The 20,146-nt window shown below is 42.4% G+C and overlaps 1 protein-coding gene across 1 annotated transcript in view; it reads left to right on the top strand.

Moving 5' to 3' along the window:
• Positions 1-20,146, top strand: part of Col6a5 (collagen type VI alpha 5 chain) — a 151,854-nt gene that overhangs the window by 55,258 nt on the left and 76,450 nt on the right. The window contains exons 6-17 of the mRNA XM_046431946.2: positions 197-751; positions 3,196-3,771; positions 6,921-7,496; positions 9,148-9,488; positions 9,930-10,011; positions 11,889-12,031; positions 12,609-12,701; positions 14,320-14,373; positions 16,182-16,253; positions 16,595-16,621; positions 16,744-16,788; positions 16,875-16,928. Coding sequence (XP_046287902.1) covers positions 197-751; positions 3,196-3,771; positions 6,921-7,496; positions 9,148-9,488; positions 9,930-10,011; positions 11,889-12,031; positions 12,609-12,701; positions 14,320-14,373; positions 16,182-16,253; positions 16,595-16,621; positions 16,744-16,788; positions 16,875-16,928 — 2,618 coding nt within the window. The remainder of the gene's footprint in view (positions 1-196; positions 752-3,195; positions 3,772-6,920; positions 7,497-9,147; positions 9,489-9,929; positions 10,012-11,888; positions 12,032-12,608; positions 12,702-14,319; positions 14,374-16,181; positions 16,254-16,594; positions 16,622-16,743; positions 16,789-16,874; positions 16,929-20,146) is intronic.

The following is a 20,146-nucleotide window of genomic DNA, read 5'->3' as shown; positions in this document are numbered from 1 at the left end:
CCTTGGATGTTCTCCCATGAATTTCTGATTCAGGGTTCTAGTCTGCAGTCTTCTACTAAAGATGCAAATAAGAGTCTCAAAACACAACAGCAGTTGCTTGAGTTAAATTTCACTGTTTTCCATTAGTGCATTATTACCGTGGTACCGTTTTTACATATGCTGAGAACCATGCCAATTTCTGGTCTTTCCTATGCAGGATGTGAAGACATGAAGGCTGATGTCATGTTTCTGGTGGATAGTTCTGGAAGTATAGGAGCCACAAATTTTGATACAATGAAAAACTTCATGAAAAACCTGTTGGCTAAGATTCAAATTGGTGCAGACAAAACCCAAATTGGTGTCGTTCAGTTCAGTGGTCATAATCAGGAAGAGTTCCCACTGAATAAGTACTTTACACAAAAAGAAATCTCTGCCGCTATAGACAGAATGTCTCTCATCGGTGAAAACACTCTGACTGGAAATGCACTGACCTTTGTAGATCAATACTTCACCCTCCCCAAGGGGGCCCGCCCTCATGTCAGGAAGTTTCTCATCCTCATCACAGATGGAGAAGCACAGGATGATGTGAGAGGTCCTGCGATTGCTCTCCGGGACACAGGGGTGATCATTTTCTCTGTGGGGGTATTTGGTGCCAACAGGACTCAACTGGAGGAGATCAGTGGGGACGGCAGCCTCGTTTTCCATGTGGAGAACTTTGATCATCTAAAGGCAATAGAAAGTAAACTCATCTTCCGTGTGTGCGCTCTGCATGGTAAGTGACCCTGTTATCCCTCGTGACTCAAGGATGTGGGCAGTTGACTATATAGTGGATACAGTGTTATATTCTGGACTTGACCCCTACCTGGACTGGTGCTAAGTTTTGGTTTTATCGAAATGATATTAAAATACCCATCACCTTCCCTTAGCATGATATTCTCCAGCTCCAACCATTTACCAGCAAATGCCATAATTTCATTCTTCTTTAAGGCTGAATAATATTCCATTGTGTATATACACCACAGTTTCTTTATCCATTCATCTGTTGAAGGGCACCTAGGTGGGTTCCATAGCTTAGCTGTTGTGAGTTGAGCTGCTATAAACATTGATGTGGCTGCATCACTATAGTATGCTGATTTTAAGCCCTTTAGGTATAAACCGAGGAGTGTAATAGCTGGGTCAAATGATTCCATTCCATGTTTTCTGAGGTATCTCCATACTGCTTTCCATAGTGGTTGCAGCCAAAATAAAACCTCTTTTCTTTATAACTTAAAAAAAAAAATCACCTCCGTGGATATTCCAGTTTAACAACTTAGCAACTAGTTTGGCTCCAAGAGTCTTGCTTTTGGTGACTTCAAATATATTACAAGAAGTTACAAGAATTCTTCTTCCAAGAATTTTACACTAAAATTGCAACTCTTTAATATCTACATACCTGGATTTTTCCAGAGCCAAATTCTGTTTCGAAACGATTTCTTAGAATTGTTCCTTGGCTGTCTATAATCACTGTTAAGCAGAAAATAATTAGAAACACAAATCCATCTTTCTTTTAGTTATATTAAACCCTGTATCTTAAGCAGTGTTGCTTCGTGTGCGCGTGTGCGCGTGCACACACACACACACATACACACAAAACAAAAAACAGACTTTTATATTTTAAAGATACAGTGTACATTTCATTACTTCACATTACTCTTAACTTCTATAAATTGAGTATTTTATATTTGCTTGTTCACATGCTACTCCTTTGGAAAAATTTAATTGTGATTTTTCCCCCCGATTGTTTGGAGCCATTGTTTTTAACTCACAAATTGGGATGCTTTTCAAATTGTATTGAGTCATCTTTAGTTTGAAACTATCAATTTTAATGCCTCTTGAATGAGAACTTGCTGTGAATTCACACAGAGACTGAAAACACCTTTGCTCTTAAATCTATCAACCGCCTATTATCTGTTTTGGATACAACTAAAGAGAATAAAGCAAAGCGTTAGTAAGCTTGTTGTGTTGTTCCCCTGGCAACATAAAGACATCTGTTGGACTTCATTCTTCAAAATTATGTGTGTGTGTGTTTTTTTTTTCCCAGAAAGTTAACAAATAAAATATCTCATTATAAACTCTGGGTTTAAAGTGATAGCTCTAAGGCTTCTTTGGTAACAGCTTAATTGTTTTTTTTTTCTTCCCCTAAGAGTGGCAGCAATTCCCAAACTCTTGGTAATGTAGACAGCTGTATCCAAAGGCCATGGCCTTGACTTTGAAACCTTCAGGGTTCTTGCTGGCATTTCTTCGTTTTGACAAATGTAATGATTGTGGAGACCCTGTCTATAGCATAAGGCAAAATTTCTGCCTATTCATCTATAAGATGGACTTGTAAATATTTATTAAGTCATGGCTAGTCACCAAATCTCAGTGCCCATTGCCCCATATTTTTACCGTTATCACCTGAGCGCATTCACATTGTGTGAGACTTTATTGCCAGCAATAGGGATTGAAGTTAAGACAGGCAGGTGGAAAGTAGAAAACCAACCTTTGGAAGCATGTGCTTATGTTATTAAGGGAAGGAAATGAGAGGGTGAGAGTCTGTATATTGAATACTTGATGGGAGTGGTTGCTTGGCTTGTCATGTGGAGGAGAGTTGGGGAGTAGGGAGGAGGACATGGGAGCCTTAGCTCTTCCTTTACTTAGGGCCACTTCCTGAGTTCTAACTTAGGAGGTCAGTCAAAGGAGCACAAATAACCAGAGAGAAGCATGAGGTACACAGGAAGTCTTGCCCCTTGGAAGCTCAGAAGACATCTTGAGCTGAGAGAGTAGGATGAAAACCCCATCTTATACGATGAGCTCCCGAACTCTTGAAAGTAGCAGGCCAGTTTGGCAATCCTCAGGATATCTCACCATGACGTTGGCACTCAGCTAGTTTCTGGCTGTGACTTTCAGTTGCAAGCCTGACATCTCCTGATGGCAGAACAGAGTGGTGTGGCCTAAGAATTGCCAACCATGGAGTCACATAGGTAAGGGCTCAAATGTCCTTGGAATCACGATCTGGGCAAGTGGCCCTTCTCTGACCCTTGGTTTTTTTTTTTTTTTGTAAAATGGCAACAACCACCCCTAAGGACGAAGTGAGATGGAGTATTTGGTGCATAGTAGGCTCATGGCAAAGGTTAGATTGCTTCCTTCTCGATGATCTGTGCAGTCTTAATCCCCTCTTCGTCTTCTTTTTTTCAGATTGTAAAAGGATTGAACTGTTAGATGTTGTGTTTGTGCTGGATCATTCAGGTAGCATCAGTCCCGAGCAGCGGGAAAGCATGATTAACCTCACCGTCCATTTGGTGAAGAAAGCAGATGTTGGCAGGGACAGAGTTCAGTTTGGAGCCCTCAGATACTCTGACAGTCCTGAGATTCTTTTCTTCCTTAACACATACTCAAGCAGTTCAGCAATCATCGAGAACCTGAGGAGGCGCCGGGACACTTTCGGGAGTACCTACACAGCCAAGGCTCTGGAGCACTCCAACATCCTCTTTAAGGAAGAACATGGCAGCCGCATCAAGCAAAACGTGAGACAGATGCTGATTATCATCACTGATGGGGTGTCCCACGATCGGGATAAGCTCAGTGAGGCCGCGCTGAAATTAAGAAACAAAGGCGTCACCATCTTTGCGGTGGGTGTGGGACAGGCCAACCAAAATGAACTTGAGACTATGGCAGGGAATAAAAATAATACCATCCATGTAGATGATTTCGACAAACTGAAAGATATTTATCTGCCTGTACAAGAAAATGTGTGCGGTGAAGCAGGAGAGGGTAAGTTGTTATTATTAAAGCTTCTCAGGAGGTGGCAACAAAAGTTCAAACGAAAACACAAATCATATACTTTTATAATTCTTGCCTTGCTGGTACCTGGGTATCATGGGCTGACCATTTCTCTACTAGGGCTACAACTTTTCTCATCTCTAAAAGAAATGAGTTGTTTGAGCAAGATCCCAGAGTTTCCCTCCCACCCCAGCATGCGTCGAAGGGATGATACAAGAAAGTTTCAGAGACATTCCTTGCTCTCTTTGCACCCTGTTGCTTTTCTTAGCCAGAAAGGTGACCCACCTCTTAGGGTCATGGTCGCCTTACCCCATTTAATGACTACTTGGTGCAGCCCTATTGCTTACCAGTCTCGATGCAACCATTGGTGGTCAGTTTTAGGCCAGATTCAAGTAGAGCGTTTCATGATTTAAACAGACAGACTTTTGTCTTCAAAGAACCAAGGCCTTCTGAATGGTATCATAAGCATTCTGTGGGCCCTAAGAGGTTTCCATGGTCTGGTGTTCTTTTCTGGATAAGGATCACTAATGCAGAGGGAGGGATGGGGGAGTTGAATGTGGGGTAGTGGAGACTGTTGCTAGGAGCAGGGGGGAAGGGGACTAAGCTGATCACATGAGCTGCTACTGGGCTGGGTGGACTACGCCTGTCACATTCCAGTGAGGGAAAGGTGAGACTTGCTACCTGGTCTCAAAAGCAATAGAAATTGACAACTCATTAGGGAAGGCTGCTATGCCTCTGAACGCATGCGTGTATATTGGCCCAGACCCCAAAAATGTGGCTAATGAGTCAACCAACCTAATTTTCTTCTTTCCTCCTCCCTTCCTCCTTCCCCTCTCCATCTCGGTTCCCTTTCTACCAACACAAGTCAGGCTCCTAAGACTGATGTTAACTCACTCCCGTCTCTGTAACCAGTCTCACCCCAGACAAACTTCCCCTAAATCTTGCTTCGGATCCCTGTTTTCTTTGCTGAGTGAAGCTGTGTAACCATCACAGTGTCACCTTATTTAAATAAGAAATAAATTCATCTTGTTGGTTTCACATATTAAGTGAAGGTATCATCTTTATCTAAGAGAGGTATGATCCCCCCTCCCCCCAAAGCAGAAGGACTGTCTCAGTTCTTCCTGATCTTTCTGGTCTGTAGACTCCCACCCTGAAACCTGGTCTCCTCTCCGTTTCTCCTGCCACCGTGCAGTCCAATCTCAACACTGAAGATCTTTTTTTATACACACTGGACCGTGTCAATCCTCTGCCTACAGTTTTTTTTTTTTTTTGGAAGCTTCTCTCTGCCATTGGGGTAATTTCCAAACTCCTAGGCTTCATCTAATCCCTACCACCTCTTCAACCTCATTGATGACCTCTCCCTTCTTCACAGCCTACCTTGTTGTTCTGAAATTTCATCTTTGCACACATTATTTTACCCACCATGAGCACCAAGCACATCACTTCATTTGCTATGTCTATTTTTATCAAGTTTTAGCCTTTGTTTGCTAATTTCCTGACTGAATGTCTGACCCCGTGTTCTCACTGTACCTTCCAACCCTTGCAACTTCTTCGTGTTTGCACTTAATACATACTTTTGCTATTTGATTTTATCTATATCGGTCATAAGACTAGGAGTTCCCTGGGCAGGCTTGGTTTCTTGTTTATGGTCAGGTCTCACCAAACCTGGTACATCTCTAAAACTGTGGTCTTGTGGGAGCTGCTTCATTCTCATCTTGCATGCTTACATTTTGGAGGCAGATGGTGAGATGGAATTTGGGATCCAAGATGTTTCTTAGGGATACAGATCTGCGAAACAAAGGGGGAAAGCAAGATGGACAGAAGAAATGAAACAGTGACACACACTCAACAAAGCTTTAAACCTAGCAGACGGCTCTGAAGCGAGTATTGCTCATGAGAGTTGTCCAGCATCAGACCAAAACATCTGGGAACCCCCTTTGCCCTTAGTCCCCAGATGTGGGCTGCCTGGGAAGCGCATGACCTTTGGCATAGTATCTTTCTGTGGTGAGGCAGACCCTGAAGGAGCGGAGAGCTAGAGGCTTTTTCTGCCACAGGAAGATCTATCTTCCTTGAAGGTCTCTCTGGGAAGCCCATCTGCGCCTACTACACTGCCCTCACAAGGAGTTGTATGACAGTGGGCAACCTACGGTCTCAGTTGCCATTAGTGATGATTGCAATGCTGCACCTACCCTAGCCATTGAGTTTGTTTAGAATCAAGTGTACAAAGTCATTCTTTGGTTTTGGGACATTTCATATTGAACTTCAGGGAGATGACCCCATGCCCAGTTCATTACCCGTTAGCCCTCATCTCATGACATTTTAAATATTTGGGTTATGGTGTCAAAAAATATTGCAGTAAAAAATGTGTGGTTAAAAAAAAAATTACAGGTAAAAAGATCTAGAGGTCTAGATCCATAGTAATTATATGTTCTTAGGCAGGTCACCTAACCTCTGAATTCCATTTCTACATCTGTAAAATTAGAATAATTCTTTATAAGGTGGTTGTGAATATGACCTATGTTATGTTTATGCCAAAAGTGTTTTAGAAATGATATTCCTCAATACTTATGTGCAGTGGTAGCATTGAGAGGAGTAGGAGTATTAAACACAGCATAACAGTACTGTTACCTTAACTTGGGTGAATGTTCCAATCAGAGTATGTTGAAGAGACTTCTAGCCTTTGTAATCATCTCTCTCTCTTTTTTTTTAAGTTGTGGATGGACACACTACCTTTAATTAATTAATTAATTAATTTCATGTGGTGCTGAGGATTGAACCCAGTGCCTCACACATGCCAGACAAGCGCTCTACCACTGAGCCACAATTCCAGCCCCTTGTCATCATCCCTTAATGAATTTGATCTATGCCAGCTTCCTAATTTCTTTCTGAGTAGCCTGCAGTCTTTTCCAATGAATCATGCAAATAATTACAACTCATGAAACTGCTGCTATTATTACCCTTTCTGCTATTTGTCCTTCTCTATGAAGGCCAGTCAGTGATTCTGCTGCTAATTTATCTCAATTTATTTATCTCATTGTGAAGCAATGTAAGTGGTTGGTAAGGCAATTGAAATACTAGAATAAAGAAAAAAAATTAGAATGATTCATGTGGAAAATAATTTATTCTTTTCCTTATTGCAGTCTGTAAACTTCAGGAAGCTGATGTGATCTTCCTCTGTGATGGCTCTAACATGGTGTCTGAAGCGGAGTTTGTTACCATGACAACTTTCTTGTCAGACTTAATTGACAATTTTGATACTCAGTCTCAAAGAATGAAAGTTGGGATGGCTCAATATGGGAGCCGCTATCAGGAAATAATTGAGTTGGGAAACACTCTGACCAAAGCCCAGTGGAAATCGCGAATTCAGGCTGTCTCCAAGAGCAACGGGCAGTCTCGAATTGATTTTGCCCTTCAACACGTGAGCTCAATGTTTCATCCATCTTTTGGTGGGAGAAGAAATGCTGGTGTCCCTCAGACTTTAGTTGTTATCACATCTGGGTCTCCCCGCTACAATGTGGTAGATGCAGTAAAAACCCTGAAAAACCTTGGAATCTGCATCCTGGTTTTGGGCATAGGAGATGTTCGCAAGGAACAGCTTCTGCCAATAACGGGCAATTCTGAAAAGATAATCACGTTTCGAGACTTCGATAGATTAAAGAATGTGGATGTGAAAAAAAGAATGGTCCGAGAAATCTGCCAGAGCTGCGGGAAAACCAGTAAGTGTTCTTTATCCAGTTTTACTCAATTGGAGTTTCCCATTTCTCCACTTCCCAAGGGATTGACAAAGGCCTGCTCTAGTAGAACATATATTTAGAACAATGTACAATGAGAAGAGAGCTCTCCTCTACTTCCAGAAGTGTGGATTCAGTCGGCCTCCCTCAGAGACAAGGAGAGACTGCAGAGGCTGAAGGGATCCGGTCTGTGTCCTCTGGTCAGCCCTGTCCTCTCACTATAACCTGCTATTTATGCTTTTTTTTTTCTCAACACCTGGCTCTCAATCTCTTATTTCTACTCTCTCCATTTCCATCTCCCTATTTTAACTTTGTCAAACCATCTTGGGAGGGACTGTGTGTGTGTGTGTGTGTGTGTGCACGCACGCCTGTGCACGTGTGTATACATCTATGCACATGCATACAGTGTATTCTTTTAATGATGATGTCTATATCATCATAACATAGTAAAGATTTAAATTGTCCTTAGAAGTTGTTTAATCCCAGAGGTCACAAATATAAATGCTGCAAAGGCCAGGTGGGTAATGTATGTGAGTCAAGGGGGCAGAGTGTGAGGACAATGAAATGGAGAGCAAGGTTCTAATGGGGTTGTCACTCTTCAGTTGCAGCTGACAGCAGCCTTGGGGGACTCAGGTTCTGTCAATTTGGAGATTGGGAGGACAGCATGTCAGGAAACATTCCACATTTGGTGAAATCTGCACAACTTGCAGGAATTCCTTGGAGTATTTGTTTCTAGGCTTGTTGTGATGGAAGCATCCTTCAAAAGATGTGTCATTTTTTTTTTCCTAGTGCCTCAGATCTTTTACATCCCATTCAAGTGCTCAAGTGGAGACAAATGAGAGAGGTAGAAAGAGCCCTGGACCTGGAGCCAGAAAGCCAGAATTCTAACTGAGGGCAGGAACAATAACCTCCATAAATCGCTGTCCCCTCATCTGGAAAATGAGCAACTAGACAGGATCAGAGGTGACCAGATGGCCACTTGCACATGCAGTTTGCTTCTTCTGTCCAGACGTGCCAACTTGTTAAATTAATCTACAGCATTAACAAAGTGGAAATTTTATATTTAAAAAATGTGGATTTCAGATTCCTCTTTGAAAAATCAGAAGATTAAACAAGAATAGGCTCCATTTCCCACGAGGCTACTCTCAGCTGGAGCTGAACAGTGAGCAGATGCAGGGGTGGGTTCTTGCTCTCCAGATCATTGTCCTCATGTTCTTCTCACTGGACTCATCTGCATTATCCACCTAGCCTTTGCAACCATTTGCATTTGTGACCTCTGGAAACTAAGATCTCTAGAAGGGTTCAAATATTTATTATATTATGATTACATGGATTAGAATATATTATCATTAAAGAATTAAAATGCACACACCCCCCCCAAAACCACTGTGAATGAGACTACACTGTGTTTGAACTTCTAATAGCTACAGGAATGTGTGATATTTGAAAGGGGACAGAGGAGAGGGACACTTGTGTTATGTATCAGTAGAGCAACGAGTGTCTTTCTTCTTGAACACTTTTTGGGTAAGAGAGAGCCTCTAGATTCCAACTCTGAGGCATGAGAGCATTTCCTTTTCCCTACCCTTCGTTATCTCTATCCACTCATTAATCTAGTCTTGTTTCCTTTCATCTCCAGATTGCTTTGTGGACATAGTGGTCGGGTTCGACATTTCCACTCACTTGCAGGGGCAGACTTTGTTCCAGAGCCACCCCCGGTTGGAATCATACCTCCCAAACATCTTAGAGGACATCACCTCCATCAGGGGGGTGAGCTGTGGGGCAGGTGCAGAGGCGCAGGTGAGCCTGGCTTTTGAGGTGAACAGTGACCAAGAATCCCCTGCTGAATTCCAAATCTACCAGAAAGCAATATTTGACAGCTTACGCCAAGTCACCGTCAGGGGGCCAACTCATCTGAATGCACAGTTCTTACAGTCACTGTGGGATACGTTTCGGGATAAATCTGCATCCCGGGGTCAGGTATGTGTGTTTCATTCTATCTCCCATTCCTTCCCTGCCGCAGTCTGGCTGGGCACAAAATCACGAGCCACTCAAGCAGGAACAAACTTTATTTTTTAAACTGCCGCCAATGCCCCGTATGCTCCCGGGAAGATTGCCAACCAACCCACGCGAGTTCCCCCCCCCAACAGGAAGTCCCTCCTCCGGAATTCCCTCCTACCGCACTTCCCCAACCAATGGGAACTCTCCAGGAGTCCCGTAGCAGGCGGAGGTAGACAGCAGGAGTCCAATATCCATATGAATGCAGATCTTAACATAATCATATCATCTCAATGGCTTGCTGGCATCACCTTTCAACCAAAAATGCCATGCATCATATTACCTGGCTGTGGCTCTTAGCACTTCCCCAGTTATATCTCTAGCTTTCACATCATCCCATTCTTTGCTTTCCTCTTTCTCTAGGTGTTACTCATCTTTTCGGATGGTCTCCAGGGAGAGAGCACAATGATGCTTGAAAACGAATCGGATAGGCTCAGAGAAGCAGGTATTGAGTTGAAAATTTAAACAATGAATATGCGGAGCAAGTCTCTGTCCTCACTAGGGTGCTCTAGATTTTGGGATATGTCTGGCCATTTGCAGCAGATTCTGTTGGGTCCTTGTCCAAAGGATCTTGATCAGCCCTGTACTCCTCCCCCAAATGCTGCACATTGCTATGGCCAAGTGCTTACATGTGTGACCTACCCGAGCGTGTCCTTGACTGACCTGAATTGTGTATGGACATATTGGGAGTGAGGGAGGAATTATACCATGCCCCATCTTGGTAACTGGGGCCATCGATGATATAGCGATACAAAAGACCAGCACCCTAACCTCAAATGAATCAACTTCGGTATAATTCATATTCTGGAGTTCCTCATGAATCAGGCCAACGGCAAGACTTTGCTGAGATGTATCCCTGCTTACACCTTCCCCTTCTTCTTTTCTCTCTTATTAACCATGCTTGCCTCTCAGATTAACTCCTCTCAGATTCTGCTTCTAGAAAGCCTGACCTGAGACACCTCTTATTGTTTCTGATTGTCCTTCTGGAAGATAGCAGCTCAGACTTCTTACTCCACACATTGTGTCCATGTCATGGTTCTGGATGGAACTGGAATCTAGGTGCAGAAGTTGAGAGGACTATGCAGTGAAGTGGAGATGCCACTCATTGTCAAATGGGAAGCGTCATTTGAGAATTCTTGGTAGAGCCCCAAACTATTTTCTGGGACTCAGTTGGCACAGGCAACCTCCCTAGAGGCTGCAGAATTTTGGGACTTTATTTCTGGGGTGTGTTACCTTCTCTGTTTGATCCCTTCAACACCTTCTCACTGTTCTTGGAATATGTATACACTTCCTTAATATGGCCCTGAGACTCTGCAGATGCCAGCCTCTGCCCCCCCCCACCCAATTTTAACTCATTCCTCACACTCCGGGTTCCAGACACAGAGAACATTTCCTCCCCCTCCTCCAAGGTACTTTACAGCTTCATTCCTCCTTATCTTATGTAGAGCTCTGCCCAACTCCCCTTCCTCTCCAGTTCTCTCCATCTTCCATCTTTGGTTCTTTTCTCTTGACCAATTTCCATTCATCCTTTAGAATAGCCTAAGCAACAGTTTCTCCAAGAACCTCCCACGACTCTCCAAGACTAAAGAACTTCCCTTCAAGGCTTTCAGAGCACCCTGGCAGCTCTGGAGCAGCTCTCTGATTCTTGTCCATCTCCTTGTTCATGAACTCCAACGGGAAGGGGTATTCCTGACCTACTCATCTTGCATCCTTGATTCAATGATTAGTACATAACAGGCTTCTAAGGAATAAATATTTACTTAAGAACAGTTAGAGTAAATGAACTATTGGATGCCTTAATAAGTGAGTGAATGAGTGCATGAACTGTACGTGATCAGAAGTTCAGCTGAGACTGGAATCACCCTGGGCTTCCTCACGCTCTCAGGGCCTGGGCTCCCAGGAGTGCTTGGAAGTGGAGATAACTTGAGAACTGTCATTAACTTACATACAGGAAATTTCAGAAAAACCCTCTGCAGATGGACAATGCCCCTTTAAAAAAAATCACCTTTGAATGCCCAAGAGTTGCATCTAAATTGGTGGTGAGATGTCGAGCACAGTGTTTTTTTCCATTAGTGTTTGTCAATAGATTTGTAAATCATTTCTTTTGAATTCTTTTTCTCAGGGACATTTCTTGCTAAAGTCAGAGACCACAGTCTGATGTATATTCAGAAATGCAGGCAAATCTGCTGTTGGCTTCTTCATATGTTGCAAGTCCTGCTACTTCTTATGATTTTCCCCCCTTTTGGATAAATGGTCACTGAGTAGAAATTCTGTTTTCATGTACAACTCTTTGATTTTATATCTGCTGTTTTTACCAAATAGGACTTGATGGTCTGCTGGTGGTGTCCCTTAATGCAACTGCTCATGATGAGTTTTCCAGCTTTGAATTTGGAAAAGGATTTGATTGTAGGACTCACTTGACCATTGGAATGATGGAACTGGGTAGCATGCTCTCCCAGTACCTGGTGAGTTGTTGAAAAATCCAGTTATTCTAAATGCCATGAGAACTAAATTGAAATTTGCTGTTTCCAAAAAGAGTACTTTTGCTTGGCCCAGTAAATGTAGCGCATGGTGTTTAGTCAATAAAACTGTATGAAAGACCAGAACATCGGGCTTTATAGTTTGCATATCATTTCATTCTTTGTTATTTCACTAAATGAATGTGTAGGGAATTGAGGACCAACCAACCCCTAATCAAATTAAAAAGCTCCCAATAGTTCATGCTGTAGAAATTCCTGTTTTAGGATATTGTTAACTAGGAGCCAAAAGTCTTGGGCAAACTTGGCCTGTGGTCATCTGTGTATTCTGTGCCCGTTCAATAATAGAGATCATTTCCTTTGGAGAGGGGATGTTGCCAATGAAGTTGTTAGCCTGGTGCCCTCTCTGAAGTATTAAGTTCAAAAGCAGCTCTTATTCTCTGAAACCCCTTATTTAAAGGCAGGAGGTAGGCTTGTAGGTGGTGGATTGATTTGGGTGAATATGATTCTTAGGTAACAAAATTCCTGATGATTGTTGCACACCTGCTTATTTGTTCCCTTCCAGGGAAACATTGCAGAGAGGGCTTGCTGCTGTGAATTTTGCAAATGTCCAGGGGTTCCGGGACCTCATGGGAGCAGAGGACTACAAGGCTTTAAGGTACTATTCAGTTGGGATACTCTTATTTCCAGTGTCCCTTGCTTTGGTGTGGGTGAGACTGAGACTGAGTGGTTGAATTCGTGACCTTCCCTTCATACTAATGTAATTGCTTTGGGCATTTCATGTAACTTTTCTTTGTAGGAGCCAGTTCAAGGACTCATTTTTGATAAAGCTGCTAAGAATGGTTCCCCCTTCTCTCAGACATTCTTAGTGATGTTGCTTGTTGGTTCTGCGATTTACACTTTTGTATTTGCTATTGACAGCCCGAAAGGTATTAAAAATAGTGGAGAGAGTTGTGCTTTATCAGCAACGGAACAAAATTGAACTGCAAAAAATCAGAGCACTGTAGATTAATAGGCCTTTAAAAACAACAAATTATGAAAGATCAATGACACAACAACAGAATATAAATATATCATGGCATTTTCAAAGAAATACTCTGTAACACCCAGTGCAAATGAATGAACTACAGCTACACACAAGAACATGGATTAAATTTTACCAACTTAGTAATGATCAAAAGAAGCAAAACATAGAAGAATACATATGGTCTGTATTAAAAATGGTATAATATCATTTATAAAAGTTTGAAAACAGAAGAAACTAAATATAATATCTAGGGATGAATATTTAAGTGGTGAAATATTTGAAAAAGGCAAGGAAATATCCAACACACCAGGAGTGTACCCCTGGGGTGGAGTGGGTGGAGAGTGGCAGAATCCAGTAGATTGTGATGGGAGTGGGCACTAGGCCTGAGACTGGAAATGTTCTAATTCTCAGTCTTGATGATGAACTGCACACTCTTTACATAGGATAATTGTTAAAAATTATTGAATAAAGTTCATCTTATAATAATTAAGTTGAACTTTTATATTTTATTCATTTTATGTGCATTTTCAAATGTATTTTCGACATCACGATAAAAAGGACTTTTAAAAAAAGAGATTAATGATAATATTTGCTCATGATTAATGCATTATCCATCCTTGTGGGAAGATCCTTTATATGGAATCTTTCTACTCTATTGTGATGTTTTGTTTAGCAAGGTCTCCTCTCTCGGGTCAATAGTAGATTTATATTATAGGGGAGCATAGCCTCCCTAGTAGACTGAGCAAAAGGTGGGGATCTGTATTTGAGGTGGGGAAGCCAAACTTCAAATGAATCTTTGCCACAAATAACCTATGAGGCTGAGGGAGGGATCACTGCAATGTGAATATCTATAACCATGGTGTTGGAAGTGCTTGTTCTAATCTGAGCTCTCAAAAAAGCAGGGGAAAATAATATGATCCCTTTGGAAATATTATTGATTTGCCTGCTAAAAAATTATATCAGTCACAGATGTACTCCCTGCAAATCCCTCAGACATGGGAGTGGCCCTGTTGACCCCTATCAGCAAGGAGGTTTCCAAGGGTCAGCCTCCTGCTGGCAATAGGAGGGTCCACCGTCTGCAAAGGGGCTTCAGAGATGAGTGCAAGACAGAAACCAGCTCCAGACCCTGGCAGCCACATCTGCAAACCCAAATCATGTTGAAGGGAGGAGCTTGCTTAGAATGCCCAAGAACTTCACAAGTTTGAATTCATGGGGAATGTCTAAATTTTACTTTTCTCTTTCCTCCCAGGGGTTTTCAGGTCTAAAAGGCAGCAGAGGACACAGGGGAGAAGATGGAGACCCTGTAAGTTTTTGAGACTTCTCCTCCTGCCACCTGCACATATCTTCTTTTCCATGAAAAGCTTTATGTTCATACAGAAGGGTATATTGGGGTTTTATTTAAATTTTTAATTGCATTTTTGGGGAAAGGCTTGTTTTCCTAAATCTAAGATTGGGGACAGAGAGGGAACGGGTTCACAGACACGTAGATTGGCATGCTTTTTAATCAATGGTCGGAAGCTGGGCTTCTTCCTCTCTACCCTAAGCAGGATGCAGCAGGTTATCTGCTGCAGAGTTCTCTTTAGACCTGAAATCTAGTGCTTACTAGTATGTGGCCTTCAGCCAGAGCTGGAGCATATGTCCCTCCAAGAAAAGGAAGTGGGCCAGGCAAGGTGTGGCTTCATGATTAAATGTTATAGAGGTCTGTGAACCTCAGTATTGAACAGTACAACCAGAACTCTCACTTTGTTCCTAACCCAAATTATGAGTGGAATTTGGAGGAACCAAGAGCCCTTGGATGGCTCCATTTGGGATAGGGAAAGTTCCGAAAGCACTGTGATTAGATCTCCATCCCTTTAGAATCAAGGCCAGCTCCTCGTCTGGGCAGCAAGTTTATAATGTTTAAAAGGTCAGACTCTGGAATGAGACCTAGCTGTGAAACTTTGAACAAGATACTTAACTTCTTGAGCCTTGTTCTCATTTTAAACATGTATAAATTCCTCTAGGACTCTAATGCTGACCCATACCTTACAAAATAGCCATCAAGAGGAGTACTCTCGTCTCTCACCTTATACCCAAAGGGCTCTTAGAGACCACCAAGCCACTCGGGAGCACTTTGAGTATGGGAAATAGTGTGACCCACTTGCCTGGCTGAGAGCCCAAAGCTGGCTTAAAGCCCAGGCAATGGGAAGTTATAAGACTTAGGGAGCTCTCAGCACCCTGTGGCCGTGAGCAAGACTTGGGGGCTTTTACAGGGAATAATCCTCAGAATAAAGAAAGCAAAGCAGGGAAAAGGAAAATCGCTCGTCACCTATCTTATCAGGAAGGGAAGAATTAGTTCATAGCTAAACAATTATTCTTCTGTTGCAAACTAAGAGTACCTGTTGTGCACCCAGACCCGAGCCAGCCATAAGAGACACAAAGTGAAAGGGCTGGGGGCAGGGGGCTTGCCCTCAAAGAGCATGCAGTTGTCCTTCTCTTGAAATTTATTTTACTCTGGCATTTATCATATTTCAATATTTCTTGGGAGAAGCAGGGTTAGTGGTGGACATGCACATCTTTGAGAGCGCTTTCCCTTTTGACAGGTCTGACTTTGGGCATCTTTAACCTGATGACTCTGCCCACCAGGACTGGCTCTTCTGCCTCTGTGCTCTCATCCTTACCATAGTGTCACTTTCTGTGCACAGTTTCCGCTCAGTTCTGGTCTCCTGGACTTGCTTCTCTGTGTCAGCCGTGTTGACTCTCCCAGTACAGCATTAGGGAACTAGGCAAGAGGTCAGGGCCAGCATCTTACTGGAGTCCTAGGAATGTGGCTAGAAAGTGAAGTTACTTCCAAACCTTTGGCTGCACTGTCTGATGAGGGGGTGAAGTGGCTGAGCTCATTCTGCGCCTATTTGTGACCTTGGATCTGCTAGGAAGCTCTGAAGACTGACAGGGAAAAAAAAGTGAATCGAGGGGGGAAAGGATAGATTTAAATGAACAAGTTGCAGGAGGAATTGCTTTGCCTAAAACTTGGCGTGCTCGTGGACTCTGGCTCGACACTCTGAAAGCAAATTGCTAGCAGCTTCTATTAAAAGTGTCACTTTGAATATCTGTTCGGATTCCTTTTCTTAGGGAAGACGAGGAGACACTGGACCCCGAGGAGACAGAGGAATTGCAGGATGTCCGGGGATACGGGGTCAAAAGGTAAAGTTCTGCTGGAAATGCTATTTTCACTTCCCTGTAACACCCTCTTCCTCTCTCCTGCATTCCTACGCTCCCTCATTTTCTATCTTCCCTTCCTTTTCTCTTTCTCCAGTTACACCAATTGGTTTCCTTGTTGGCAGATTATAATTCTATACTTAATAATCTCAAGGAGTCTTGAGCATTAGTTAAATTCCATCTATAACCCCTTGGCAGATATATAGCCAGAGTGACTAAAGAGCTACACAGTCTCTCTCCTTAGCAAGGCAGCCCCTTCCTGCTACAGTCTATAAATCCACACGTTGTCCTAGATACATTAGTGACAGATATTTGTTCTTTTGCAGGGAGCCAAAGGATTTTCTGGATATAAGGTATCATAATTTCTTCTCAGTCAAGTTTGATTTCCTAAAGGGATGAGTTTCCCAATAAGTGCATGGCAGAGACCCCCCCCCCCCACCCCTTTACCTGACTTCTGTTCATCCTTGTCTCTCAGGGAGAACATGGAGAAGATGGGATTGATGGGCTTGATGGGGAAGAGGTAAGCCATTTTTCTTCAAATTATCATAGCACCATCATGAGGTTGATACATTTTTAAAAATAGGAATTTTGTTTTTCTTCTTTTAGGGCTTTCATGGGCTTCCTGGAGGAAAAGGAGAAAAGGGTGATCCAGGATCTCAGGTAACACTTTTGTGTACATCAAAGAAGGAGCGTTTGGTGACAGAGAGAGTCCTAATTGTGGTGTGTCACTCACTTTTGGGATAATATTGACAGCTGACTCGACAGCAGAATGAAAGCCTATTACCTAGGAATAGATGCTGTATTTTTGTTTGGGGTAAGTGTGTAACTATGTGATTTTAAAGAGTTTTCAGCTAGAAGAATTCAAAGCATGTTAGGTCCTTCTATGGGCATGTTTTTCAGAGGTCTGAAGATGAATGCTTTTGTCCATCGATAGCATCTGTGTTCTCTTTATGGCCTCAGAGAGGGAAAAAAAAAAAGCAAGAGAAAGTTATTTTTCTGGCCTTGGTAGAGCAAATCACAGTGGAACTTTTTTTTTTTTAATTTTAAATTCATTTCAACATCCATTAATGTTGAAATGAATTTAAAATTATTTTTATGTTCTGATCCATTTATTTATCAAATAGTTTTGAGCACCTGTCATATGCCAGACACTGAGTTATGTGCTAAAAAATCAGAGGTGAACCACACAGTCCTTGTCCTCAAGGATCCCACCATGTAGCAGGGAGACAGATATATCATTAGGATGTGACTGGGGCCACATTGTAGGCAGCTGTGTAAGAGTCCAGAGAAGGACACCTAACTCTGCCTCAGGGTGGGGGATATCCAGGAGTCTTCTTGGAGGAAAGGTTCCTGGAGGTGAAGATGAACAGCGATTAGCAAGGCCAAGATGTGGAGGAAAAGCTCTCTCGGTGAAGGAACAGCATGGGCAAAGACATGTGGCTTGGGGGCGCTGCATGTTGTCTTTTTTGGCGGAGGGAGCATTAGAGCATAGGCAGGAGACAAGGTTCAGGAGGTGGCAGGAAGAGATCAGGATGGCACCGCTGAGCCACGTGGAGGAGTTTGGCTTTTATCCATTAGGCAATGATGAGCCACTGAAAGATTTTGAGCAGAAGTATCATGATTAAATTTGCATTTTAGAAATATTACTTGACAGTAGTGTAGAAGTTGTGTTGGAGATGACTTGGATGCAAGGAGGGATGAGAGGTGGCTCTGTAGTAATGGAGATGAGCAGGGACAGAGCCTTCAAGTGCAGCAATATCAGTAAGAAAGTCTGTCTACAGGACAGTAAGAACATAGCAGGGCGCAGGCTGGGGTGCAGCAAGCAGGGCACCCTGGAGGGGAAAGGAGGCACTCACTGTCAGGGTTAGGCAGAGGGAGTTCCCCTCTAAATTTTGTACCCTAGGAGCCTCTCTTGGCTTACCCTAGTTCTGGCTCTGAGACATAAGATATCCAGGTCAAGGTGACCAGAGGAGCAGGAAATGGGGAGTTGGTTTAAATGCCTGCAAGGATCCTGGCTTGGGCAAGTTTAGTTGGGAACAATTAGTTTCAGGTGAAAACGGAAAATCCCTATGGAAGTTTTCTTTTTTTTTTTTTTTTTTTTTTTTTTTTTTTTTTTTAATTTTTTTTTATTGGTTGTTCAAAACATTATAAAGCTCTTCACATATCATATTTCATACATTAGATTCAAGTAGGTTATGAACTCCCAATTTTACCCCAAATACAGATTGCAGAATCACATCGGTTACACATCCACATTTTTACATAATGCACTATTAGTAACTGTTGTATTCTGCTACCTTTCCTATCCTCTACCATCCCCCCTCCCTCCCCTCCCATCTTCTCTCTCTACCCCATCCACTGTAATTCATATCTCTCCTTGTTTATTTTCCCATTCCCCTCACAACCTCTTATATGTAATTTTGTATAACAATGAGGGTCTCCCTCCATTACCATGCAATTTCCCTTTTCTCTCCCTTTCCATCCCACCTCATGTATCTGTTTAATGTTAATCTTTTCTTCCTGCTCTTCCTCCCTGCTCTGTTCTTAGTTGCTCTCCTTATATCAAAGAAGACATTTGGTATTTGTTTTTTAGGGATTGGCTAGCTTCACTAAGCATAATCTGCTCTAGTGCCATCCATTTCCCTGCAAATTCTATGATTTTGTCATTTTTTAGTGCTGCGTAATACTCCATGGTGTATAAATGCCACATTTTTTTTATCCATTCATCTATTGAAGGGCATCTGGGTTGGTTCCACAGTCTAGCAATTGTGAATTGTGCTGCTATGAACATCGATGTAGCAGTATCCCTGTAGTACGCTCTTTTAAGGTCTTCAGGGAAAAGTCCAAGAAGGGCAATAGCTGGGTCAAATGGTGGTTCCATTCCCAGCTTTCCCAGGAGTCTCCATACTGTTTTCCAGATTGGCCGCACCAGTTTGCAGTCCCACCAGCAATGTACAAGTGTACCCTTTTCCCCACATCCTCGCCAGCACTTGTTGTTGTTTGACTTCATAATGGCTGCCAATCTTACTGGAGTGAGATGGTATCTTAGGGTGGTTTTGATTTGCATTTCTCTGACTGCTAGAGATGGTGAGCATTTTTTCATGTACTTGTTGATTGATTGTATGTCCTCCTCTGAGAAGTGTCTGTTCAGGTCTTTGGCCCATTTGTTGATTGGGTTATTTGTTTTCTTATTGTTTAATTTTTTGAGTTCTTTGTATACTCTGGATATTAGGGCTCTATCTGAAGTGTGAGGAGTAAAAATTTGTTCCCATGATGTAGGCTCCCTATTTACCTCTTTTATTGTTTCTCTTGCTGAGAGAAAACTTTTCAGTTTAAGTAAGTCCCATTTGTTGATTTTTGTTATCAACTTTTGTGCTATGGGTGTCCTATTAAGGAATTTGGAGCCCGACCCTACAATATGTAGATCGGAGCCAACTTTTTCTTCTATCAGACGCAGAGTCTCTGATTTGATATCTAGCTCCTTGATCCACTTTGAGTTAACTTTTGTGCATGGCGAGAGGAGGGGATTCAATTTCATTTTGTTGCATATGGATTTCCAGTTTTCCCAGCACCATTTGTTGAAGATGCTATCCTCCCTCCATTGCATGCTTTTAGCTCCTTTATCAAATATAAGATAGTTGTAGCTTTGTGGATTAGTCTCTGTGTCCTCTATTCTGTACCATTGGTCCACCCTCCTGTTTTGGTACCAGTACCATGCTGTTTTTGTTACTATTGCTCTGTAATATAGTTTTAAGTCTGGTATCGCTATACCGCCTGATTCACACTTCCTGCTTAGAATTGCTTTTGCTATTCTGGGTCTTTTATTTTTCCATATGAATTTCATGATTGCTTTATCCATTTCTACAAGAAATGCCGTT

The sequence above is a fragment of the Marmota monax genome, unplaced genomic scaffold (assembly GCF_021218885.2).
Source record: "Marmota monax isolate L192 unplaced genomic scaffold, Marmota_monax_Labrador192_F-V1.1 WCK01_AAM20220418_F8-fsc00022, whole genome shotgun sequence".
In the NCBI taxonomy this organism is placed as follows: Eukaryota; Metazoa; Chordata; class Mammalia; order Rodentia; family Sciuridae; genus Marmota; species Marmota monax.
Note: the sequence above shows the minus strand (reverse complement) of the source record. Positions and strands in the feature narration are given on the sequence as shown.